The sequence below is a fragment of the Salvelinus namaycush genome, chromosome 13 (assembly GCF_016432855.1).
Source record: "Salvelinus namaycush isolate Seneca chromosome 13, SaNama_1.0, whole genome shotgun sequence".
NCBI lineage: Eukaryota > Metazoa > Chordata > Actinopteri > Salmoniformes > Salmonidae > Salvelinus > Salvelinus namaycush.
The window spans coordinates 20733203-20756556 of record NC_052319.1 but is presented as its reverse complement, the minus strand read 5'-3'; the positions used below and the strand labels follow the sequence as shown (position 1 = coordinate 20756556).

General features: G+C 40.3%; 1 protein-coding gene across 1 annotated transcript in view; it reads left to right on the top strand.

Annotated features, from left to right (window-relative positions):
* lrp1bb (low density lipoprotein receptor-related protein 1Bb) overlaps positions 1 to 23354 on the top strand; it is a 346624-nt gene that overhangs the window by 57875 nt on the left and 265395 nt on the right. The window contains exons 4-5 of the mRNA XM_039006274.1: positions 21417 to 21536; positions 22098 to 22226. Of these exons, the coding sequence (XP_038862202.1) occupies positions 21417 to 21536; positions 22098 to 22226 (249 nt within the window). The remainder of the gene's footprint in view (positions 1 to 21416; positions 21537 to 22097; positions 22227 to 23354) is intronic.

The window sequence follows — 23354 nt, the reverse complement described above, 5'->3', positions numbered from 1 at the left end:
ATATAGGTAGGAGCTACCTAATGTCATTTTTGGTGAGTTGGGACATTTACAAATGAATGTGAATGAGAGACGTTGTGCAAATTAACAAAGTTTTGACACATACTTGTCTGAAGGAAGAACCGTACGGGCTCTGAAGCAGCATGTGTACACGATCTGTCTGTGTGGAGTCTGGAGTTGCAAGGGCGACAGGCCTGCCTGTTCTGAGAAGAGAAGAGAGGGGAGGAGCAGACAGGCTGAGAACGGAGAGGAGAAAAAACACTTGGAAATCAAGTGGTGGCAGCTGTACAGATAAATAATCCAAAAGGTTTTTGACTTCTCAAACATGTCAGAAAGCGAACACTGCAGTAGATGATGACGTCACCTTATTAATTGCAAAATTCTGCGTTTTCTCACGCAGAAGAAAAATATAAAACGCATTAGAAATATCTTGCTGCATTTTGTAAACGCAGGTCTAAAATGCTTCTTGTAATTTCTGATTGGCATCAGACTCATTTTGTGCTTCAGTTGCACTTGGATGAGAATTCACAAACAGGCATTCTATCAGCAGACAGCACTCTGACTGATGTGTAGCTACTTTTCTCCGGTACTTTTCTCGGTGTAGCCAGCCTACTTTTCTCCAGTAAAATGAAATATTAACTTTAAGCAAAACATTAGGAAATGTAGTTGGCTACATTCTTTCTATGATTAACATTAGAAATATAAGAATATGTTTATGCAAACAATACCTTGCTTTTTCATTGCAAACTCATTTACTCATGGCGTTGTACTTCTGTTGTCATCTGATGGAAATTAAGATATTTTCTGCCGAATGTGTTGCAATCATGTATTTTCTGTGAAGTTAAACTATAGTTGCACATCCCTGATCATTCTATTGAAGCAAAAAAACACAGTTGACTTTCAATATAAAACGTGACCACTGTCAATACATAGCTGGACTCACCTGCTCCCGCTTTCTCCCATTGTGCTTTTTACAAACAAACACTTGACTGGCTCAACTGTTATGGGGAACTACGGTAAGGTTCATAATGTAAAATAATGTGACAGATGAAATTAAGGACGCAATCTGTGTATTGCAAAACTTGACTGTAGGTATTGACCATCCCATGGTTATTTCCAAATACCCCGGTATATGATATATACGGTATACTGCCCAAGCGTAGTCTTATACAGAATGTCTAAATGATGAGAGCCACTCTCACTTTGGAGACTCTTCACAACAAGGCAAACTGCATATATTGTGTTTCAGTTCACGTCTTCTATAGGTATAAAACTCCTTTCATCATCTTGTGTAGACACCAAATAAGTGTGCCTAGACAGGCTGTAAGTGATACAAATTACATACCTTTTTCTCTCCCTCCATTATTTTATAGAAACGATACATTTATTAATAGATAAATCCCCCCCTTACAGTGTAATGAAAAACCATGTCACACAAGTCTTCTCCCCTCCCTCTCTCTGCCTTTCAACAGCATTCAATTATCTCACTTGATTAACTTTTCATTACTAACAATTCAAACAAACAAACAAACAGTGTCCTCCGGGGTGAGGGAGGCTGTGAAAAGAGACAACGTCCCTGTTACTCAAATGACTAGCCATGAATACAGTACAACTAATTTCCTCCCTCCTTCGTTTGCAACTTAAAAAATGTAATATTGCCAACGAACCATCTTTATAGAGGCAACTATTAGCATATTTATTGAATTCATAGTTGTCTAATGAAATGGAATATATTTATAGAAAAAGGGGCAAATTGCTTACAAAATAAACTCAGTTTTATACTCTTACTATGACTTTATGGTAAAGTGTTGGCTTGTTTCATCATAGAATTACAGTTCATATGACTATTTTGTAAGACACTGATTGGGTTGTCACCAAGGGTTTATTTTATTTTGATTGCACTTTATATTACACTAGTTATCAGTAGTGGAGTGGTCCATGTAGGCCATCGACATGTCGTAAGTAATGAAATTCAGTTATTCCATTCAGTTAAACGTTTTGATGGGAAGTAAGGATTTTGATCTGTCTAAAGCATTCCAAGACTTTTCAAAGTCAAGGGTTGCATTATGTTTTTTTTACCTCAGCTGTTAAATCTTCTCGGTCAGCTCTGGAACCCATAATAAATAATTGTATGATAAATGGTAGAAGATACAGTGCCTTCAGAAAGTAATCATATCCCTTGACTTATTCCACATTTTGTTGTGTTACAGCCTGAGTTCGAAATTGATTAAATATATGTTTTTTCTCACCCATCTACACACAATACTTCAACTGTATTGAAAATACAGAAATATCTAATTTACTTAAGTATTAACACACCTGAGTCAATACTTTGTATAAACAACACCATTGCCAGCAATTACAGCTGTGAGACGTCTTAGGTAAGTCTCTAAGAGCTTTGTACACCTGGATTGTACAGTATTTGCCCATTATTCAAGCTCTGTCAAGTTGATTGTTGATCATTGCTCAAGAATATTCAGTGTCATCTTGGTAAGCAACTCCAGTGTAGATTTGGCCTTGTTTTAGGTTATTGACTTCCTGAAAGATGATGTAATCTCCCAGTGTCTGTTGGAAAGCAGACTGAACCAGGTTTTCTTCTAGGATTTACCTGTGCTGTATTCCGTTTCTTTTTATCCTAAAAAGTCCCTAGTCCTTGTCGATGACAACCATACCCATAACATGATGCAGCCACCACAATGCTTGAAAATATCAAGAGTGGTACTCAGTGATGTGTTTTGTTGGATTTGCCCCAAACATAACACATTGTATTCAGGACAAAAATGTAATTTCTTTGCCACATTTTTTGAAGTTTTACTTAAGCACCTTGTTGCAAACAAAACTATTCTGTACAGGGTTCCTTCTTTTCACTCTGCCATTTAGGTTAGTATTGTGGAGTAGCTACAATGTTGTTGATCCATCCTCAGTTTTCTTATATCACAACCATTAAACTCTGTTACTGTTTTAAAATCTTCATTGGCCTCATTGTGAAATCCCTGAGCAGTTTCCTTCCTCTCCGGCAACTGAGTTAGGAAGAACACCTGTATCGTTGTAGTGTCTGGGAGTATTGATACACCTCCAAAGCCTAATTAATAACTTCACCATGCTCAAAGGGATATTCAGCGTCTGCTTTTTTTAATCTACCAATCGGTGCCCTTCTTTGCGAAGTATTGAAAAACCTCCCTGGTCTTTGCAGTTGAATCTGTGCTAGATGTTACCGTGGAAACAGAGTCAATGCTCCGGCATCCAGTCTTCAGTCAAAGTTTTAAAATTGCACCTCCTCTCGTCTCTCCTTATATCATTTTATTTTCAAGAGAGTCTTTATCCATAATCGTCAATTACACGGTTATAAAAAAATCCGAGGCTTACTTACTTACTATAGATATTCAATATACTGCTTCGTGTTAGTGTAGATTTGATGCAATAACACATTTGAAGGCATATGATAAAGGAATAAGGCCAATAATGTTTCTTTGACTGTAGATGTGGATTTGTATTCACACTGTAAACTCATAGCTCACAAGATACCAAACTTTAAGGTCCAACTCATTGACAGGTTTGGTTGTTACAGAAGTTTCACTCTTGAATGTTGTTTTGTGTTTTGCTTGTTTAGCTGCATGCCAGGCGCACACGCACACGCACACGCACACGCACACACACACACACACACACACACACACACACACACACACACACACACACACACACACACACACACACACACACACACACACACACACACACACACACACACACACACACACACACACGTCTATGTTTTGGCCGGGTATGGTTCTCAATCAGGGACAGCTGTCTATCGTTGTCTCTGATTGGGAACCATACTTAGGTAGCTCTTTTTTCCACCTGTTTTTTTTGGGAAGTTGACTTTCGTTTAGGGCACATAGCCTGTAGCTTCACGGTTATTTTTTTGTAGTGTTTGTTGTTTTGTTCGGCTTAATTTTTATCAATAAAGAGGAAATGTACGCTTACCACGCTGCACCTTGGTCCTCATCTTTCAACGGCCGTGACAATGTATGGCTCAATTTTATAACTATTTACACTGTCTGGGTCTGGACAGTTCTATGTCACATCAAAACTGACACACTTGAAGTGACTTGAATAACTTGAATACATTTTTAGATTGCTTCAATAAAACACATTGTTCTTCTCTTCTTTACACAATTTCCCAGTGTGTAGTTGAATAACTTGATCATTTTCAGATCGCTTCAAGAAAGTGTAGTTATTTTCTTCGACAGACAATTGCATAGTGTGTTATCAAAATCATGTCTGGCCGTACCCATACCAGGGGAGAAAATGTACTCCAACTTTTGGTCCATTTGAATGTTTGACCCTCTTACTCTGCCTACCCACTTAGAGGACACCCACAGTAATTAGAGAGCAGGATGGGTTAGTGTTTTAATACGAGAACAGGGGAGATCGAATGCCATGCCATGCTTATTAAAGCATCTCCAAGCTGGAAACGGCCCTGGCTTCTGTGTTGGGTCAGCATCTTAATTTGGTCATACATTAATTGGAGACCTTGAGAGCTAACGGGGAGGCTGGGTAAAGGAACAGAGAGGCTGGGTAAAGGGCCTGCCTTCCCGAAGACAAAGGCCACGCAGGTCCCATGAGGCTGGTCGGGGGTGGGGGGTGTTAGCCTGGTCTTCCCCTTTTGCAGCTTTGTGGTGAAGCAATGCCAGCCATGTTTGTGTTGGCATAGGAACCAGTGCCACAGTGATCACTATGCAGGCCATGCCTGGCCATCTGTGTAGCCTCCTGTGGGGTTAACTCAAAGCCAGGTTAGCTTAGTCGCTGTGTTTTCAGGTGGATGATGGCTATATCTGTGCGTAGATAAATATAATTCAGTGGATTTTGAGTTACCATTTTGAGATCAGGATGTTATTACTGTATGTACCCTCACTCTCTCTAACTATTCCATAGACAACCAAATGTTTGTGCAACGTTAGATATACAGTATAAGATGATATTGTTCATTTGAATTAACATTGAATTGATTTTACCTGCAGGATAGTCAATGGGATGCACACTGATAACCATGCTATATAACATGAGTTAAATACTGTATCTCCAATATAGATTTCTATGTGATGAATTACACATTTGACCAATGAATCTTGTTTCCATGGTTACCCTACATTTGAATACCTCTTAGATGTTTATGGGACTTGCATGGTTCTGGTACAGGTTCTGACCAACATTTTCACTTACAAATCGATCTGTGGACACCATAGATCGAAATGGCTTGCATTGAGCAATTGTCCTGGTTCCCACTGACACTGTAGTATATTTTTTTGAGCCTGTGTGACGTAGAATGGGAAATCTGAAACCACTTGAAGCTGGGATGATCCTCCTACCATTTAATTCGCTCTTCCGACTGTCTATCAACTCCTGGCTGAACAATACGTCACAGCCACTGACAAACAGCATGCCTGCAATCCTTACAACATAGCTCAACAGGAGAGAGTGGATTCATCATAATAGCACATTCAGAGATCGATTTATAGACATTAATCTAAAATAATTCATAGATTTTAAACAAAACACACTTTCGATTTGTCATATGGACAAGATTAATAGGAGATGAAAGGTGAGTTCCTAACGAGCTCAGGAAGCCAAGCTAGAGCTGTGTGACATTCACAGCAGTGGGGGCAGATGTTTTGATCAAGAGAGACCTTTCTCGAACACTAAAATACAAATATGAACAAAAATATAAATGCAACATGCAAAAATTTCAAGTTACAATTGATTATATTATAAGGAAATCAGTCATTTGAAATAAATTGATTAGACCCTAATCTGTGGTTTTCACATTTGTTGGTCACAAACACCTTTAAACCTGTTATGGCTGCAAGCCCGATATCGGTACACCTATGACAACATCCCCCCACCCCCCCCCCACACTGATTAGCATCGCTAGCATAGCGTCACAATTAAATAGTAGCATCTAAATATCATTAAATCACAAGTCCAAGACACCAGATGAAAGATACAGATCTTGTGAATAAACCCATCATTTCTGTTTTTTAAAATGTTTTACAGGGAAGACACAATATGTAAATCTATTAGCTAACCACGTTAGCAAAATACACCATTTTTCTTTGTCCACCATTTTTTCTCTCCACCACTAGCTATCACCAATTCGGCCAAATAAAGATATTGATAGCCACTAACCAAGAAAAAACCTCATCAGATGACAGTCTGATAACATATTTATTGTATAGGATAGGTTTTGTTAGAAAAATGTGCATATTTCAGGTAGAAATCATAGTTTACAATTGCACCCACCATCACAACTCGACTAGAATTACTACAGAGAGCAACGTGTTTTACCAATTTACTCATCATAAAACATTTCATAAAAATATACAGCTCACAGCAATGGAAAGACACAGATCTTGTGAATTCAGACAATATTTCAGATGTTCTAAGTGTTTTACAGCGAAAACACAATAAATCGTTATATTAGCATACCACATATGCAAATGTTACCCCAGCATGAATTCAAGCCAAAGAGAGCGATATCGTTATCATCGCCAAAATATATTAATTTTTTCACTAACCTTCTCAGAATTCTTCCGATGACACTCCTGTAACATCATATTACAACATACATATAGAGTTTGTTCGAAAATGTGCATATTTAGCCATAAAAAACCGTGGTTATACAATGAAAATAGTAGCAAAACAAGCCTGGAAATGTCGGTCGCCATCTTTCAGAGTGATTTAGTTTAATCAATAGCTAATCATATACTTGACTAAAAAATACAGGGTTGACAGGAATCGAAAGACAAATTAGTTCTTAATGCAATCGCTGAATTACATTTCTAAAATTATCCTTACTGTGCAATACAGGGTTCGCCAAGCGAAGCTATACCAAACAAAATGGCGGAATATGCGTTTAAAAATTTTCGACAGAACAACGATTTATCATATTAAATATTTCTTACTGTGAGGTGATCTTCCATCAGAATCTTGGGCAATGTATCCTTTCTTGGGTCTAATCTTCTTTTGGTCGAAAGATGTCCTCTGTCCGTCGAAATGCCCACTAACGTTCGACCGGGACCCCGAAACGTGCCCAAAGCTTCAAAGAGCATCACATAGAACTGCCTCAAAATCGCACTAAACGGATATAAATTGCTATAAAACGGTTTAAATTAACTACCTTATGATGTTTTTAACACCTCTAACGAGTAAAAACATGACCGGCGAAATATTACTGGCTAAACCCAAGCTTGGAAAGAGAGCAGGTCCAACGTACATCGTGCGTCAGGCGCAGCAGGAAAAGAACGGTACTTCCGGTATTTCTTGTTTTATACAGGCCATGATTGCGCAATCGACTCCATTCAAAGCGTCACCACGTACTGACATCCAGGGGAAGACGTAAGCAGTGTTTGTATCCTCATAGCATTTACAGGGACCTTAAAACCGACCCCAGATCAGGGGCCAAGATTTCTGAAATCTGACTCCCTGTCAGGAAAAGTGCTGTAGAAGGAGCTGTGTTTCACTCAGAGACAAAATTCCAACGGCTATAGAAACTAGAGAGTGTTTTCTATCCAATAATAACAATAATATGCATATTGTACGAGCAAGAATTGAGTACGAGGCCGTTTGAAATGGGCACCCTTAATCAGAGCTACTCAATACTGCCCCTGCAGCCATAAAAAGTTTTTAAAAAACGACTCAGTGAAACATAAGATATTACCGCTTTTAATGTCCCGTTGGTAGGATAGTCTCGATCGTAGATCATCGAGTTTGTTTTCCAGTGATTGCATGTTGGCCAATTGAACCGATGGCAGTGGCGATTTACTCACTTGCCTCTGAATCTTCACAAGGCACCCCGACCGTCTCCTTCTGTATCTCCGCCTTTTCTTCAAGCGAATGAAGGGGATTTGGGCCTGGTCTCCGGAAAGCAGTATATCCTTCGCGCCAAATTCTTTAAAGAAAAATCTTCATCCAGTTCGAGGTGAGTAATCTCTGTTCTGATGTCCAAAAGCTCTTTTCGATCATAAGAGACTTAACTTCTTATGGCTGCAGGGGCAGTATTGAGTAGCTTGGATGAAAGGTGCACAGAGGTGCCCAGAGTAAACGGCCTGCTCCTCAGTCATAGTTGCTAATATATGCATATTATTATTAGTATTGGATATAAAACACTCGGATGTTTCTAAAATTGTTTGAATTATGTCTGTGAGTATAACAGAACTCATATGGCAAAAACCCGAGAAAAAATCCAAACAGGAAGTGGAAATTCTGAGGCTGGTAGATTTTCAACCAAGATCCCATTGAAATTATAGCGAGATATGGATGGGTTTTCACTTCCTACGGCTTCCACTAGATGTCAACAGTCTGTAGAACTTTCTCTGATGACTCTACTGTGAAGGGGGGCCGAAGGAGACAGGAATGAGTCACCACTGCCATGAGGTGACCATTCTTTCACCATGCGTGTTCACATAAGAGGGAGCTCCGTTCCATCGCTCATCTGAAGTCTATGTAATTCTCCGGTTGGAACGTTATTCAAGATTTATGTTAAAAACATTCTAAAGATTGATTCAACACATCGTTTGACATGTTTCTACGGACTGTTACGGAACTTTTGGACATTTCGTCAGGTTTTAGTGAACGCGCTTTCCTGACGTTGGATTTGTATACCAAACACGCGACATAAATGATGGACATTACCGAAAAAACCGAACATTTCTTGTGGAAGTGGGAGTCCTGGGAGTGCATTCCGACGAAGATCAGCAAAGGTAAGTGAAGATTTATAATGCTTTTTATGAGTTTTGTTGACTGCACAATTTGGGCGGGTAACTGTATGGCTTGCTTTTGTGGCTGAACGCTATTTTCAGATTATTGAATATTGTGTTTTGCCGTAAAGCTTTTTGAAATCTGACACAGCGGTTGCATTAAGAACAAGTGTATCTTTAATTCTATGCAAAACATGTATCTTTTATCAAAGTTTATGATGAGTATTTCTGTTATTTGACCTGGCTCTCTGCAATTTCTCTGGATATTTTGGAGGCATTTCTGAACATGGCGCCAATGTAAACAGAGGTTTTTGGATATAAATATGAACTTAATCGAACAAGATATATATGTATTGTGTAATATGAAGTCCTATGCGTGTCATCTGATGAAGATCATCAAAGGTTAGTGATTCATTTTATCTCTATTTGTGCTATTTGTGACTCCTGTCTTTGGCTGGAAAAATGGCTGAATTTGTCTTTGAGTTGGTGGTGACCTAACATAATCGTTTGTGGTGCTTTCGTTGAAAGCGAAATCGGACACTTTGGTGGGATTAACAATAAGATTACCTTTAAAATGGTATAAAACACATGTATGTTTGAGGAATTTTAATTATGAGATTTCTGTTGTTTGAATTTGGCGCCCTGCACTTTCACTGGCTGTTGTCATATCGATCCCGTTACCGGGATTGCAGCCGTAAGAAGTTTTAAGCAGCAACTTTATTCACAAAATAAGGTACAAACAATGCGAAAAACAAACAAAATAGCACAGTTGTTTAGGAGCCCGTAAAACGGCAGCCATCCCTTCTGGCGCCATTTTATCTTGGTGGACCAGTGGTGACAGTGAGGTTCATATGACATTCAAGGTATAGGTCTGCGCAGTACTGATTTCTTCATCCCCCTCCTGCCAGCACCTGCAGCTTTTCATATGCAACGGCCTGCAACCACTGGCTTTCTGTCCAACTCCCACCCACTACCGCAAGAACTGGCCCCTAATCCAGTTGAAATGTTATTTTAGGTGTATGTGGCCCAGCTCACTTGCCAGCCATGGTCCCAGCAATTTTGCACCCTATAGGCAATATCAAAATGTGCAAAAATAACCAAAGAAATAGGTTCATTTACCAGAGACTCTCAGGTGGCCCATTATATTAGGCTATCTGTATTACTGGGCTATATCAGCCAATAGGCTAGAAGTAGTTTGAAGAGAGCAGAGTTGCACTTTCTCTTGAGCTACGTTTTATAGCCTAACCTTTAGGAGTGGGACGCTTTTCTGATGGAGACAAATATGGGTGATCGATATTTATAGGCAATGTAGTAAATTATAGCCTAATCATATTTAGGAAGTACATTTCCTTGGAATGATAAATGCCACGTGCTTCTCCGCCCCTGCAGGCTGCACACTCTATTTAATTGAGACCACATGTGCACCTGATCTCGCATGTATGGCTACTGAACTTGAAGCAGCGAGAATGATGAGTGTGGACACTTGCACTTTTCTTGAGCTACGTTTTGCATATAGGATATAGTCTAACTTTTAGATGGACGATTTGCAGGCAGAGACAAATAAATGGGCAATCAATATTTATTGAAAATGAAAAGGCTCAACGCTCGCTCACAATGGTAGCCTATGCACGACTCACATTGGTTGAACGTGTTAATTTGCATTTTATTGCATGACATGAGTATTTGATCACCTACCAACCAGTAGGAATTCCGGCTCTCACAGACCTGTTAGTTTTTCTTTAAGAAGCCCTCCTGTTCTCCACTCATTACCTGTATTAACTGCGCCTGTTTGAACTCGTTACCTGTATAAAAGACACCTGTCCACACACTCAATCAAACAGACTCCAACCTCTCCACAATGGCCAAGACCAGAGAGCTGTGTAAGGACATCAGGGATAAAATTGTAGACCTTCACAAGGTTGGGATGGGCTACAGGACAATAGGCAAGCAGCTTGGTGAGAAGGCAACAACTGTTGGCGCAATTATTAGAAAATGGAAGAAGTTCAAGATGACGGTCAATCACCCTTGGTCTGGGGCTCCATGCAAGATCTCACCTCGTGGGGCATCAATGATCATGAGGAAGGTGAGGGATCAGCCCAGAACTACACGGCAGGACCTGGTCAATGACCTGAAGAGAGCTGGGACCACAGTCTCAAAGAAAACCATTAGTAACACACTACGCTGTCATGGATTAAAATCCTGCAGCGCGCGCAAGGTCCCCCTGCTCAAGCCAGCGCATGTCCAGGCCCGTCTGAAGTTTGCCAATGACCATCTGGATGATCCAGAGGAGGAATGGGAGAAGGTCATGTGGTCTGATGAGACAAAAATAGAGCTTTTTGGTCTAAACTCCACTCGCCGTGTTTGGAGGAAGAAGGAGGATGAGTACAACCCCAAGAACACCATCCCAACCATGAAGCATGGAGGTGGAAACATCATTCTTTGGGGATGCTTTTCTGCAAAGGGGACAGGACGACTGCACCGTATTGAGGGGAGGATGGATGGGGCTATGTATTGCGAGATCTTGGCCAACAACCTCCTTCCCTCAGTAAGAGCATTGAAGATGGGTCGTGGCTGGGTCTTCCAGCATGACAACGACCCGAAACACACAGCCAGGGCAACTAAGGAGTAAGAAGCATCTCAAGGTCCTGGAGTGGCCTAGCCAGTCTCCAGACCTGAACCCAATAGAACATCTTTGGAGGGAGCTGAAAGTCCATATTGCCCAGCGTCAGCCCCGAAACCTGAATGATCTGGAGAAGGTCTGTATGGAGGAGTGGGCCAAAATCCCTGCTGCAATGTGTGCAAACCTGGTCAAGAACTACAGCAAATGTATGATCTCTGTAATTGCAAACAAAGGTTTCTGTACCAAATATTAAGTTCTGCTTTTCTGATGTATCAAATACTTATGTCATGCAATAAAATGCAAATTAATTACTTAAAAATCATACAATGTGATTTTCTGGATTTTTGTTTTAGATTCCGTCTCTCACAGTTGAAGTGTACCTATGATAAAAATTACAGACCTCTACATGCTTTGTAAGTAGGAAAACCTGCAAAATCGGCAGTGTTTCAAATATTTGTTCTCCCCACTGTATATGCCTTATACCCACATGTTTCAGTGGGCATTGAATTCCCACGATACGTATCAAAGTATTGTATTGGAGGTATTCTGGTAAATGTTAACTAGCTACAAAGTAGCCTATGCCTACCTGGCACAATTATATTATGATTATTTGCATCAATCTGTAGGCCATTTCAAAAAATATAATTCCATTGAATGTGCTAGGCTACAGAAACACCACTAACCAAACAACAGTGCCAGGTTCCTGTGCACTTCAATTAAAGGGTAACTACACAAAAACATGTAAAAATCTAAACCTCAAAAGTGGTGTCCTGGTGTGGTTTAAGCATCGTTATGGACTTAAAACAACCAATATTGTTGTTTTTCTTTATATAAAAAAAAAGTATGAGAGCAAAAACCTGAAAAGAAATGACTGTGAAAGACCAATATGGGATTTCAGATCATTTAGGTCATTCAAAGTGTATGTCCTGTTTCTCATAATATTTTTCACACAGGGTACCTTTCCTTCGCAAGGTGAGCACACTTTATCTCCCATGCAGGGTTGTTTGCGGTTTTCCCCGTAAATTGGCCTACTTTGAAAACTATGTTGCGGGGTAAATGTATTGGTCGCGGGTTGCGTATTTTTGGGCTACTTCTAAATTGCGCTGTGGCCGCCATGGCATTTCTCTGGCTCTCAAAAAAATATATATTTCACTGTGACCTGCTTCTGACTATCAGGCAGTGAGGCAGGCTGTTGCTGAGTGAGTGAGTGGTGGGGAGGGCCGGAGGGGTGTGTGTGTGTTGAGAGAGCACTGCAGCATGCAGCTTAGTCCACTATTGGCTGATTCACGTGAGTGAGAGGAGACAGAGCAGCACACGCATGTCGTGACAACTTTTTACCAGTTGTAGTTACGCTATTTAACTTGTCATTATGCATGAGTGGAAATTTGAAATGGAAGTTATGTAACTCCATCACATGCTTCTGTTATGGGGAAAATAAATGAAACTGACATTAAATGTGGAGAATGATCAGTTGCGATATTAGCATGTAAATCTTGGTGGGGCAAACAAAAAATATATATTTTTAGATGCATGCCTGCAAAGCCACTACACAACCCAACACAACATTAAACAATGCATGAATTGCACTATAACGGTGACAAACGGTGCCCACAAACTGTTAGGGCCTACATAAAGCTGTCCCAACAGCAGAGCTTTCTTTTCAGCATTATGGACTGAATCCTTACCACCGCTACACCTGGCTATCAGCGGAGCCTTGTCTGGCAGCAAAACAGTTAATTCAGCCTCATTTACTGCCTTTTTAAAAAACATCACTAATATGGCTGACTTGCTTAAACAAATGTGGTTTCTACTGACAATTGAGATGTACAAACTATGGCATATGTGAACGACGAGTGGATAAGAGGCAATCCGTAATTTTGATTAAGACATTCATGAGCGAGCTAGGATGGACATAGTCAATAACTATTTGTTCAGCACTTTTGAAATGTACAGTGACATAATTCAGAATATGGGTCATTCTTACAGTATTCTCCCTGTACACCAAATCAGAACCGTAGGATAAATTAAGGTGGCATATAAGCAGACAATGAAAGCTCTTACAATATTCAATGATTACATTTCTCTAAAACAGGCTATAGGCTATAGGCTATATGCTAAATGTGCATCACCAATTCAGAACAGTAGGCTAAGTTATGAGTAGGAAAGGGACCACATTTTTAGGGTGAGGCACATAGGCTACTAACAGCTTACTACACGCCATACACTTAATATTACTAACTTTTCTACAGTGTAGATATCTCCCTGGCATATTACATTATTTATGCAGCAGCATACAAGACATTTTTGGACTCACCTTGTGCTCTGCTCACTTGAACAGGAAGTTGGTGCGGCGATCCTTCTTGTGGTAAAATTGTGTCATCAAACATTGTCATCAAAGTTTGGCATTCTCTGGATTTATGGTGCTTTTAAGACAACTGGGAACTCGGGGAAAAAAACAAAGTCGATTCATGACGTCAGTGATCTTCAAGTCGGAGCTCTAGAAAGAGGCTGAGTTCCTGACTTGGAATTTCGAGTTGGATGACCATTCAAAATGTGTTTTTACCAGTCAGAGCTAGTTTTCTTTGGCGTTCCCAGGTGTCTTGAACTCACTGAAGTCTGAGATTTCCCAGTTCCGAGTTTCCAGTTGTTTTTAACGCTGCAGAAGTCATGCTGGATTAACAGCATGGCCAATGTATTCAACCTATTCTGGTCCATGGTGTGTTGCGAGTGAATGTTTATCCTTTTAAGCTTGGAAAAGGGATCCTTAAAAACAGATTTGGACCTGACTAGTCTCCCAGTCCCTGCCGCTGAAAAACATCGCCACAGCATGATCCTGCCACCACCATGTTTCACCGTAGGGATTGTGCCAGGTTTACTCCAGATATGATGCTTGGCATTCAGGCCAAAGAGTTCAAACTTGGTTTCATCATACCAGAGAATCTTTTTTCTCATGGTCTGAGAGTTCTTCAGGTGCCTTTTGGCTCCAAGCGGGCTGTTATGTGCCTTTTACTGAGGAGTGGCTTCTGTCTGGTCTCTCTACCATAAAGGCCTGATTGGTGGAGTGCTGCAGAGATGGTTGTCCTCCTAGAAGGTTCTCCACAGAGGAACTCTAGAGCTCTGTCAGAGTAACCATCGGGTTCGTATTCACCTCCCTGACCAAGGCCCTTCTCCCCGATTGCTCAGTTTGACCGGGCGTCCAGCTCTAGGAAGAGTCTTGGTGGTTCCAAACTTCTTCCATTTAAGAATGATGGAGGCCACTGTATTCTTGGGGACCTTCAATACTGCAGAAACTTTTGTTGGTACCCTTCCCCAGATCTGTGCCTCGACACGATCCTGTCTCTGAGCTCTATGGACAAATCCTCCGACCTCATAGCTTGGTTTTTGTCTCTGACATACATAGTCTACTGTAGGACCTTATTTAGACAGGTGTGTGCCTTTCCAAATCATGTCCACTCAAATTAATTTAGAATAGGTGGACTCAAATCAAGTTGTAGAAACATCTCATGGATGATCAATGGAAACAGGATGTACCTGAGCTCAATTTCGAATCTCATAGCAAAGGGTGTGAATACTTATGTAAATAAGTTATTTTTGTTTTACATTTTTAATACATTTGCAAAAATGTCTAAAAACCTGTTTTCACTTTGTCATTGTGGGGTATTGTGTGTAGATTGATGAGGAAAAATGTGTATTTAATGCATGTTAGAATAAGGCTGTAACATAACAAAATGTGGACAAGGGGAAAGCGTCTGAATACTTTCAGAATGCACTGTATGGCAGCACCCAAGGGGCTTGAATTTTCGAGCTCTCCCCATAGATTTTGTGGTGACTTAGTGTCCCCATGAGTGACAGAACACTGAGTCAATCACGCCGCAAATAGAGAACCTTACCAACCCCTACGCTCTATTTTCTGTTGGCTTCCCCACCACCATAAAAAGCACTGATGTAGGCTGAAACACCTGCATTTTGGAGCTGCCTTACTCAAGATAGCAGAAAAGAGACCATGTTTGTATGTGTCGGGGAATTTATAAAGAAGATAGAGACTGTAGATTCTTCAAACATCAACTTAAGATTTGCAAAAATGAAGCAATCAATTATTACCAAGAATGGTTCAGAGTTGAAAGCTTAACAAACATAGTCAGGTATCTGCTTTCATAGAGGGGCGGAACATTGTGTAGAAGGCGATTGGTTTCTCTGTGCAGAATAAGATAGCCCGAGGTTGATATCATGAGGGCTCAACCATATAACTATTTTTGTCACAGTTCACACTAAAATGTTCCCATTCCTGCAAGGTTCCATACAGCTGCCTTCCTGCTAGTAAACCCATGGGATGTCTCACATGCTGCGGTCACACCTAAATGGATCTTAGCTATACGCCCAGTCTTATGACTAAGTCATACAAAGACAAGTTTTTATCAGGTTAGAAAAAACACTAGCATATAACAAGAGACTATTCTTGAAGCAGTTAAACTGGGGTTAGCATGAGTTATTATGTAATTTTCCATGGCATTTCCTCCCTTTTGAGACTAAGTCTCAACCTAATAGAAAAGTACTTACAAGCATTTTCACAAAAAACATTAACATGAGGGAGAATTGAAGACTGTCTTACACTTAATACATTACAATCGTAAATGACTTCTGTTGTCATTGAGTGTCAAACCTTCACATAGTGCAATTAGTTCTCAGAAGGGGGCAAGGACATATTCATTAAACATCAGTACAGTGGTTCCTCCTTTAAAAGTTGCGAGCTCACACCACGGGACTTAGAGGTACCCAGCATCACGACTTCATTGCTCCAGACCACCACAAGGAGGAGATAGAGCACTCATTATGCATTTGGGTCCTAAGGTTTTTATATGACCAATCATATCAAGTGGTTCCAATGACGAATTTGACGCAGGCCACCCGTCCCTGGTGACATCAGCAAAGATGGCTGTCATAAAGTTAATTTATGGAAATCGCTATTTAGCAAGTTTTTTTCCAGCCATATCCAATACCAGATGTATCAAACCCATTCATTATAGCAAGCAGGCAGCAGGTTTCAAACCCTCAACATTCTAGCCCGGAGTGCAGCATGCTATCGACTGTACCCAAATGTATTAATTGGGGTTGGGGCCGATTGTGGCTAAAAACACTTTATCAATTGGAATCTTTAACGTGGTAAAGGGAAAAAGTATGATTATTCGTTTTTCACAAGCATAGCAGGATGGGCTATTAGCTGAACAATAGACTATTCAACCTTTACTAAAGAATTCTCTAATAGCCGAGCTAGGTGTGAAACCCCCCCTCCCCAACTTGAGCTAGGTGTATTACTGATTTACAGAAATATTGGAACAAAGTTGTCTAATTAAGGCAAACAATTTAGAATCCTCCAATTCTGTAGCCTACTCCCGACCGTCATGCTGTACAGCACCATATTTTCCATTCTATCCTAACGGAAACCCTGAGTTTCGTTTTTGTTTTTTCTCTGAATAGAAACACCATAAAATAATCAAATGAATTAAACCACATTTCTTCAAATCAATCCCATATACTATGTTATTCCAAAAAAGGTTTTAAATTCTCTGGCATTGCCAATACGGAATACTATCAAATGCTTCTCAAAGATGCCCTCTGGTGGTCAAACTAGCAATAACTTGCAGTAATAGAAAAAATGACTGAGAATTAAATTGTGTGCCACAGAATGCTGCGATAGCAAGCAAGATGTCGCAACTTTTAAAGGAGGAACCATTGTACATACAGTGGGGAGAACAAGTATTTGATACACTGCCGATTTTGCAGGTTTTCCTACTTACAAAGCATGTAGAGGTCTGTAATTTTTTATCATATGTACACTTCAACTGTGAGAGACGGAATCGAAAAATCCAGAAAATCACATTGTATGATTTTTAAGTAATTAATTTGCATTTATTGCATGACATAGGTACATCAGAAAAGCGGGACATTTTTTTTTACTTTAACATCCCACGGAGCACCATGTAATCCATTATTAAAAAATGGAAAGAATATGGAACCACAACAATCCTGCCAAGAGAGGGCCGCTCACCAAAACTCACGGACCAGGGAAGGAGGGCATTAATCAGAGGCAACAAAGACACCAAAGATAACCCTGAAGGAGCTGCAAAGCTCCACAGTGGAGATTGGAGTAACTGTCCATAGGACCACTTTAAGCCGTACACTCCACAGAGCTGGGCTTTACGGAAGATTGTCCAGAAAAAAATAAGAAAACATGTTTGGTGTTCGCCAAAAGGCATGTGGGAGACTCCCCAAACATATGGAAGAAGGTACTCTGGTCAGATGAGACTAAAATGTAGCTTTTTGGCCATCAAGGAAAACACTGTCTGGCGCAAACCCAACACCTCTCATCACCCCGAGAATACCATCCCCACAGTGAAGCATGGTGGTGGCAGCATCATGCTGTGGAGATGTTTTTCATCGGCAGGGACTAGGAAACTGGTCAGAATTAAAGGAACGATGGATGGCGCTAAATACAGGGAAAGTCTTGAGGGAAACCTGTTTCAGTCTTCCAGAGATTTGAGACTGGGACAGAGGTTTACCTTCCAACAGGATAATGGCCCTAAGCATACTGCTAAATAAACACTCAAGTGGTTTAAGGGGAAACATTTAAATGTCTTGGAATGGCCTAGTCAAAGCCCATACCTCAATCCAATTGAGAATCTGTGGTATAACTTAAAGATTGCTGTACACCAGCGGAACCCATCCAACTTGAAGGAGCTGAAGCAGTTTTGCCTTGATGAATGGGCAAAAATCCCAGTGTCTAGATGTGCCAAGCTTATAAAGATATACCCCAAGAGACTTGCAGCTGTAATTGCTGCAAAAGGTGGCTCTACAAAGTATTGACTTGGGGGGGGGGGGGGAATAGCTATGCACGCTCAAGTTTTCAGTTTTTTTGTCTTATTTCTTGTTTGTTTCACAATAAAAAATATTTTGCATATTCAAAGTGGTAGGCATGTTGTGTAAATCAAATTATACAAACCCCCTAAAAATCTATTTAAAATAGGAAAAATGCCAAGGGTGGTGAATACTTTCGCAAGCCACTGTATCTAAAGATGTTAGCTCTCTCATAGTCTGCTTAATAAGAGAGGGTGATGACACCTTATACAATTTCTCAAAATGTTCTCCAAGATAACACCTGAAAGCATGTCTTTCGAGTTGGCCAAGTACTATCTCTATTTACCTTCCAAGTCTATCTCTACGCTTTGTATCTCTGTATCCGCTCCTCTACAGGAGTTCGTCCCTGATGCATAAGTGGCATTGAGAAACATGCTATATTTTCAAAAGATTTTAGCTGGTACTTAGTGAACAAACTTCCAGTTAGACATTAAACATCTCTAGAGGTGATTCGAGGAGACTGACACAATCAGAATATATAAAACCATATGTAGGGCATTATGACTAAAGGCTTTATGAATGCTAGTATCACAATTCTAAGTAAGGTGTTACCCATGGTTTTGCTGTTTCTTTAGCAACAGAGAAGAAGGCAGGCATCTCTTTCTACCTAGCATTGTCTGCTATTGCAGATTATCTTTGGTTTGGATATCTTTAGGCCCAGCGTCTAGTCATTTTGCACGTTCTCTTCCCACAGAACAGGAAAGCATGCCAGTTATCATGTCATGAAAGATAAAGCCTGAGTCTTACTAGATGAAAGGATCAAAATAGACAATAGGAGAGGGGGGCATTTAGAGAGTAGGCGCCACAAAATACATAGACAAAATGGTGCATTTGAGCTATTTCAATAAAGTATGTCTTTCAGTTGTTACCAAAATTATATTGTCTGTGTATCATACAGCTCTTGCCAGTAAAATATTATTTATTTAGACAGTTAATTACCTTACTGTGTGTGTGTGTGCGCGTGTGCGTGCGTGCGTGCGTGCATGCATTTGTGTGCTGTGGGTGCATACTTGTTTGAATGTGTTTGTGTGTGTTTTGCTGTGTTTATATTATTGTGTACAGTATTGTATTGCATTGGCATTCATACAGGATGATTTCAAAGATGCCTTCAAAATTAAATAATCCAACTGAGATGTCTTTATCATTACCAGTTAATGTACTGGTTTCCAACAGTCACACAGACAGCTTGTCGCACCTGCCATCTCTCCACCCGACCAATACATCTTCATGTGTCAGCAAGCTAACAGAAAAGACACCTCTATAAATTCCTACGCTTTTAAAACTGTCATCTTCCTCAGCATAGATGCATTTTAATTGCTAAACACAACACCAATATCCTCCACACAGATAGTGATGTTCTGAGACGATGTTCTGAGATTATTGGCTGAGCTCACTGATGTCTTGATGTCTAAGTATATGTTGTCAGGAGTTTGCTTGGTTCTGCCGAGGCGTTACCAGATTGTTTTAAATGCTCTGTTGTTGAAATAGAAGAAAACAAGTCAAATCAATGAGTAGCCTGAACAGCCTTTATCCTAAGGGTTTCTATTTGACAGTAATTAATGCTCGGCGATAGCAAATCTATCTTTTCAGCAATTAAAACTTTCCCTGTTTTTTAAGCTTATTATTTTCTATCTGTCACTTATTCCATTGAACATCTATCAAGTCTTAAATTGCTGGTCTTTTGTTCTGGTCTGTACAGAGAATGGTGTTACACAAAGAACATCAGAACAATAGAATGAACGCTAGCTAGGAACATAAGAAGTTGGCCCTCTCAGAACTGCTATCAGTCATTTTATATTCCATGTAGACAAGTGTTTCAAAAATGAAACACTAATGTGTTCCACAAAGTCATTTTAGAATGCTTTGCTTGCGATAGACTAGTGTGCGCAGAGAAACACGAGATTGAACTTCACTCAACTTTGTAGAGTTTCCCCGTTAGTTAACACTATCAATGTTTCCCTTTACTGTGGGAATTGAGATTGAATCAACACAATATTAGTGACTTCCAATGCAACATACCGAAACAAAACGATTATGTAAGAGATTTTGTTGTAGGCAGAATGCATCGGAGTAGGATTCTATTGCATTGACATGCACGACTCAGGCCGTACTCTACACAGACCAGTGCCTCATAACCAATCAGCGCTACAGTAGACCTATATGCAAATAGACCATTGCCATATATCGATGCGTGCCATTCACTTTGAACTGGACTGTTTTTACAGCATGAGCTGTTGAGTGTAGATGTGCTTGTTTTGAGATCAAAGTGAGAGCGACATGTAGCGACGTGTGCACATTTGTAAATTTGTTCATATCCTTTGCTAGTTAGTGAGTTATTAGCCCAGTTATAGATAATTTGTAGTCAGTAATGGGGGAGTGATTACTTCCTACAAGAGCACAAAACGTGTGCAATTTCTAGACATCTTTGAAAACCGAGTTCGGTAAAGAGGTTTTTTTTGTCTTAAAGAGGTAGTGTTGTATTTTGCGACAGGCTTGAAAAATAGGCAGGTGTTCACTCCCATCATTTTGTCTTCATGAGAAAGATTCAGTGTCTTTAATTATTTTGTTGGTTTGAATGTTTCATTGTGTTGTGTATTAAAGAGTCAAAAAAAATCTTGACTGTCATCCACTGTCATCCTTGACAACTAAAATACACTTAGGATACTCTGCTTCAATAATACTTTAGCCCAATTCTGTGCAGCAAAGTACTTCAATAATACTTTAGCCCGGTTGTGTGCAGCACAGTATGCCGATTTAAGTCTGCAAATGGAAAGTACTGTACAGAGAGCCGTTTTTTATCCTCTAGTAATTTCCATAATGTTTCTAAGATTCTAAGTCTGTCTGTAGAGAGCACATCTCCGTCTGTCATTTAAATGTTGAGTTAGCAGCTACATGAGAGGCTGTCTTCCCACACATTTTGTATTTCTGTGTGGCATTTCCCAGATACTGACTGTAATGTTGCGCAACACCTAATGATCCCTGCCGTGAGCTCAGGACTGTCAAACTCCTCCACTGATGGGGAAAGAAGAGCTTTGAGGAGCAAGAAGAAAATCAAAAAGCAATTTACATGTGTTTTCTCCCTCTCTCTCTCTCTCTCTCTCTCTCTCTCTCTCTCTCTCTCTCTACAGAGCTGCTCTCAGCTTGCCATGAGCTGCGTTGCCGCTATGGCTGCGTCATGACGAGAAACGGAACCTTCTGTTTCTGCGCTGACGGCTTTGAGGTCGGTGAGGACGGGACAAGCTGCAGAGGTAGGCATCGTTAATGCTGTCGGGCGAGCCGCATCTCTCCTCTATCTCCTCTTTCCCTCTCTCTATCTCCTCTCCTCTCTCCTTCACCCTAGGCCAAACTTCTCAAATTAACTGAATAGGCAGGAGGCCTGCTGGAAATTAGGACCATCTGTCTGGAGGCAGGGTTGTTCTCCCCTGACCCTGTCAATAGCAGCCCAGTCCAGTCTGACAGCTGTTGGGACATACTGTGACATGAGACTTCTATCAGAGGTCAGGGGTTAGAGGGATCTCTGGTGGGGTTTAGATTCACTTCTGTACCCAAGGTATGGTTCAACTTATGTACAGTAACTCTGCTTCACAGCATACAGTACAGTACAGTAAATGCATAACTGTTCACTACAGTAAAGCACCATGATTTTATTCACACTACAGGATCCAATGACTTTCCAACATAGGTAACTTGGTTGTGTGGTAATCATTTCTAAGGTGGTACAGTGAGGGCCACATTAAGTATGCTTTATGTATTTGGGTCATGTTTGAGCAAACCTAATTTGTTACAAATGGCTCCCCCTCTCTCCCCAGATCATGATGAATGTGCTGTGTACGGAGCATGTAGCCAAACCTGCCTGAACACCTACGGGTCATATAGATGCAGCTGTACAGAGGGATACATCTTACAGAATGACAGAACGTCCTGCACAGCCAAACAAGGTGAGAATAACAACACTGTATTATAAAACAACATCATCTGCATATAACTTAGAAGATAGAAGGTACAATTTTCTATGTTCAACCATCCTGGGGGCTTGGGTATAGGAATAGGCCTAATTCCTCTTAACCTTGTTTTTCAGTGTTGGGTAGCTTCAGTATAGGAAAGATGAATTTGTTCCACCACTGACCACATCTATCTTCCACCAGGGAATTGGAATGCAGTAGTAGATATGGTCAGGTTAGGATAATGAGAGAACTAATGATCTCGAGGTTTTAACTGGGAGCCATCTCAACACTCTGGAAGTGTTTTATGGTGAGACAATACCTGGCGTTGCCTTGATTTACGTTATGGTCCGATAGCTGGCAACATGTTGTTGCTGGTGAATAAAATAACTCACTTCATTTGTTTGGTATAAAACAATATGCAGTAGTGTTCCAGTCTACACAGACAAACATTTAGCCTTGTGCCATATACTGTGTTTCTGTATTGGCCACCGTAATGTATGATACATTTTTAGGCTGTGATGATGATACATACTCTACTGTGTGAAAGTAGCCTGAAGCAAAGCAGCACACCTAGCTGGGGAGAGTCACACTGTTGCAGCTTTTAATCAATGTGACTGGTTTCCTACCAGGAATAAACTGAATATGATTACCCATAAACTTAACTGAACCCAATGCTCACACACATTAATATTAATTTAGCGGAGAAAGATTGCAGTACAGGGTTAACTATGGGGTTACCGTTAGTTGTAAAAGCTCATGAATATAAATGTCAGGAGCATATTCTCTCAGAGGCCATGAGATGGTGAGCAGTAGAGGGTAAAAAACACATTAAGACAGGGTACCCCAATTGGTGGCCCACAAGTTTTGGTTGGCCCCCCAAGTTTTCTGAGCAGAAAATAAATATGTATTTTAAAAAATATAAAAACTAAAAACACCAGAAAATCAGCTCCAAGTGATTTTAATTTTGGAAATCTTCTCCCAAGTGTTCCCACGCATAATAGAGACTTGATCGTATACAAATGTAAGCAAGGTTTGAAATGATTATGTTTTAGTCAAATATCTGTTTGGGCTTCTTTTGGTCAATTTGCAGTCTGCAAATTATTTGTAATTATGTTCTGGCCC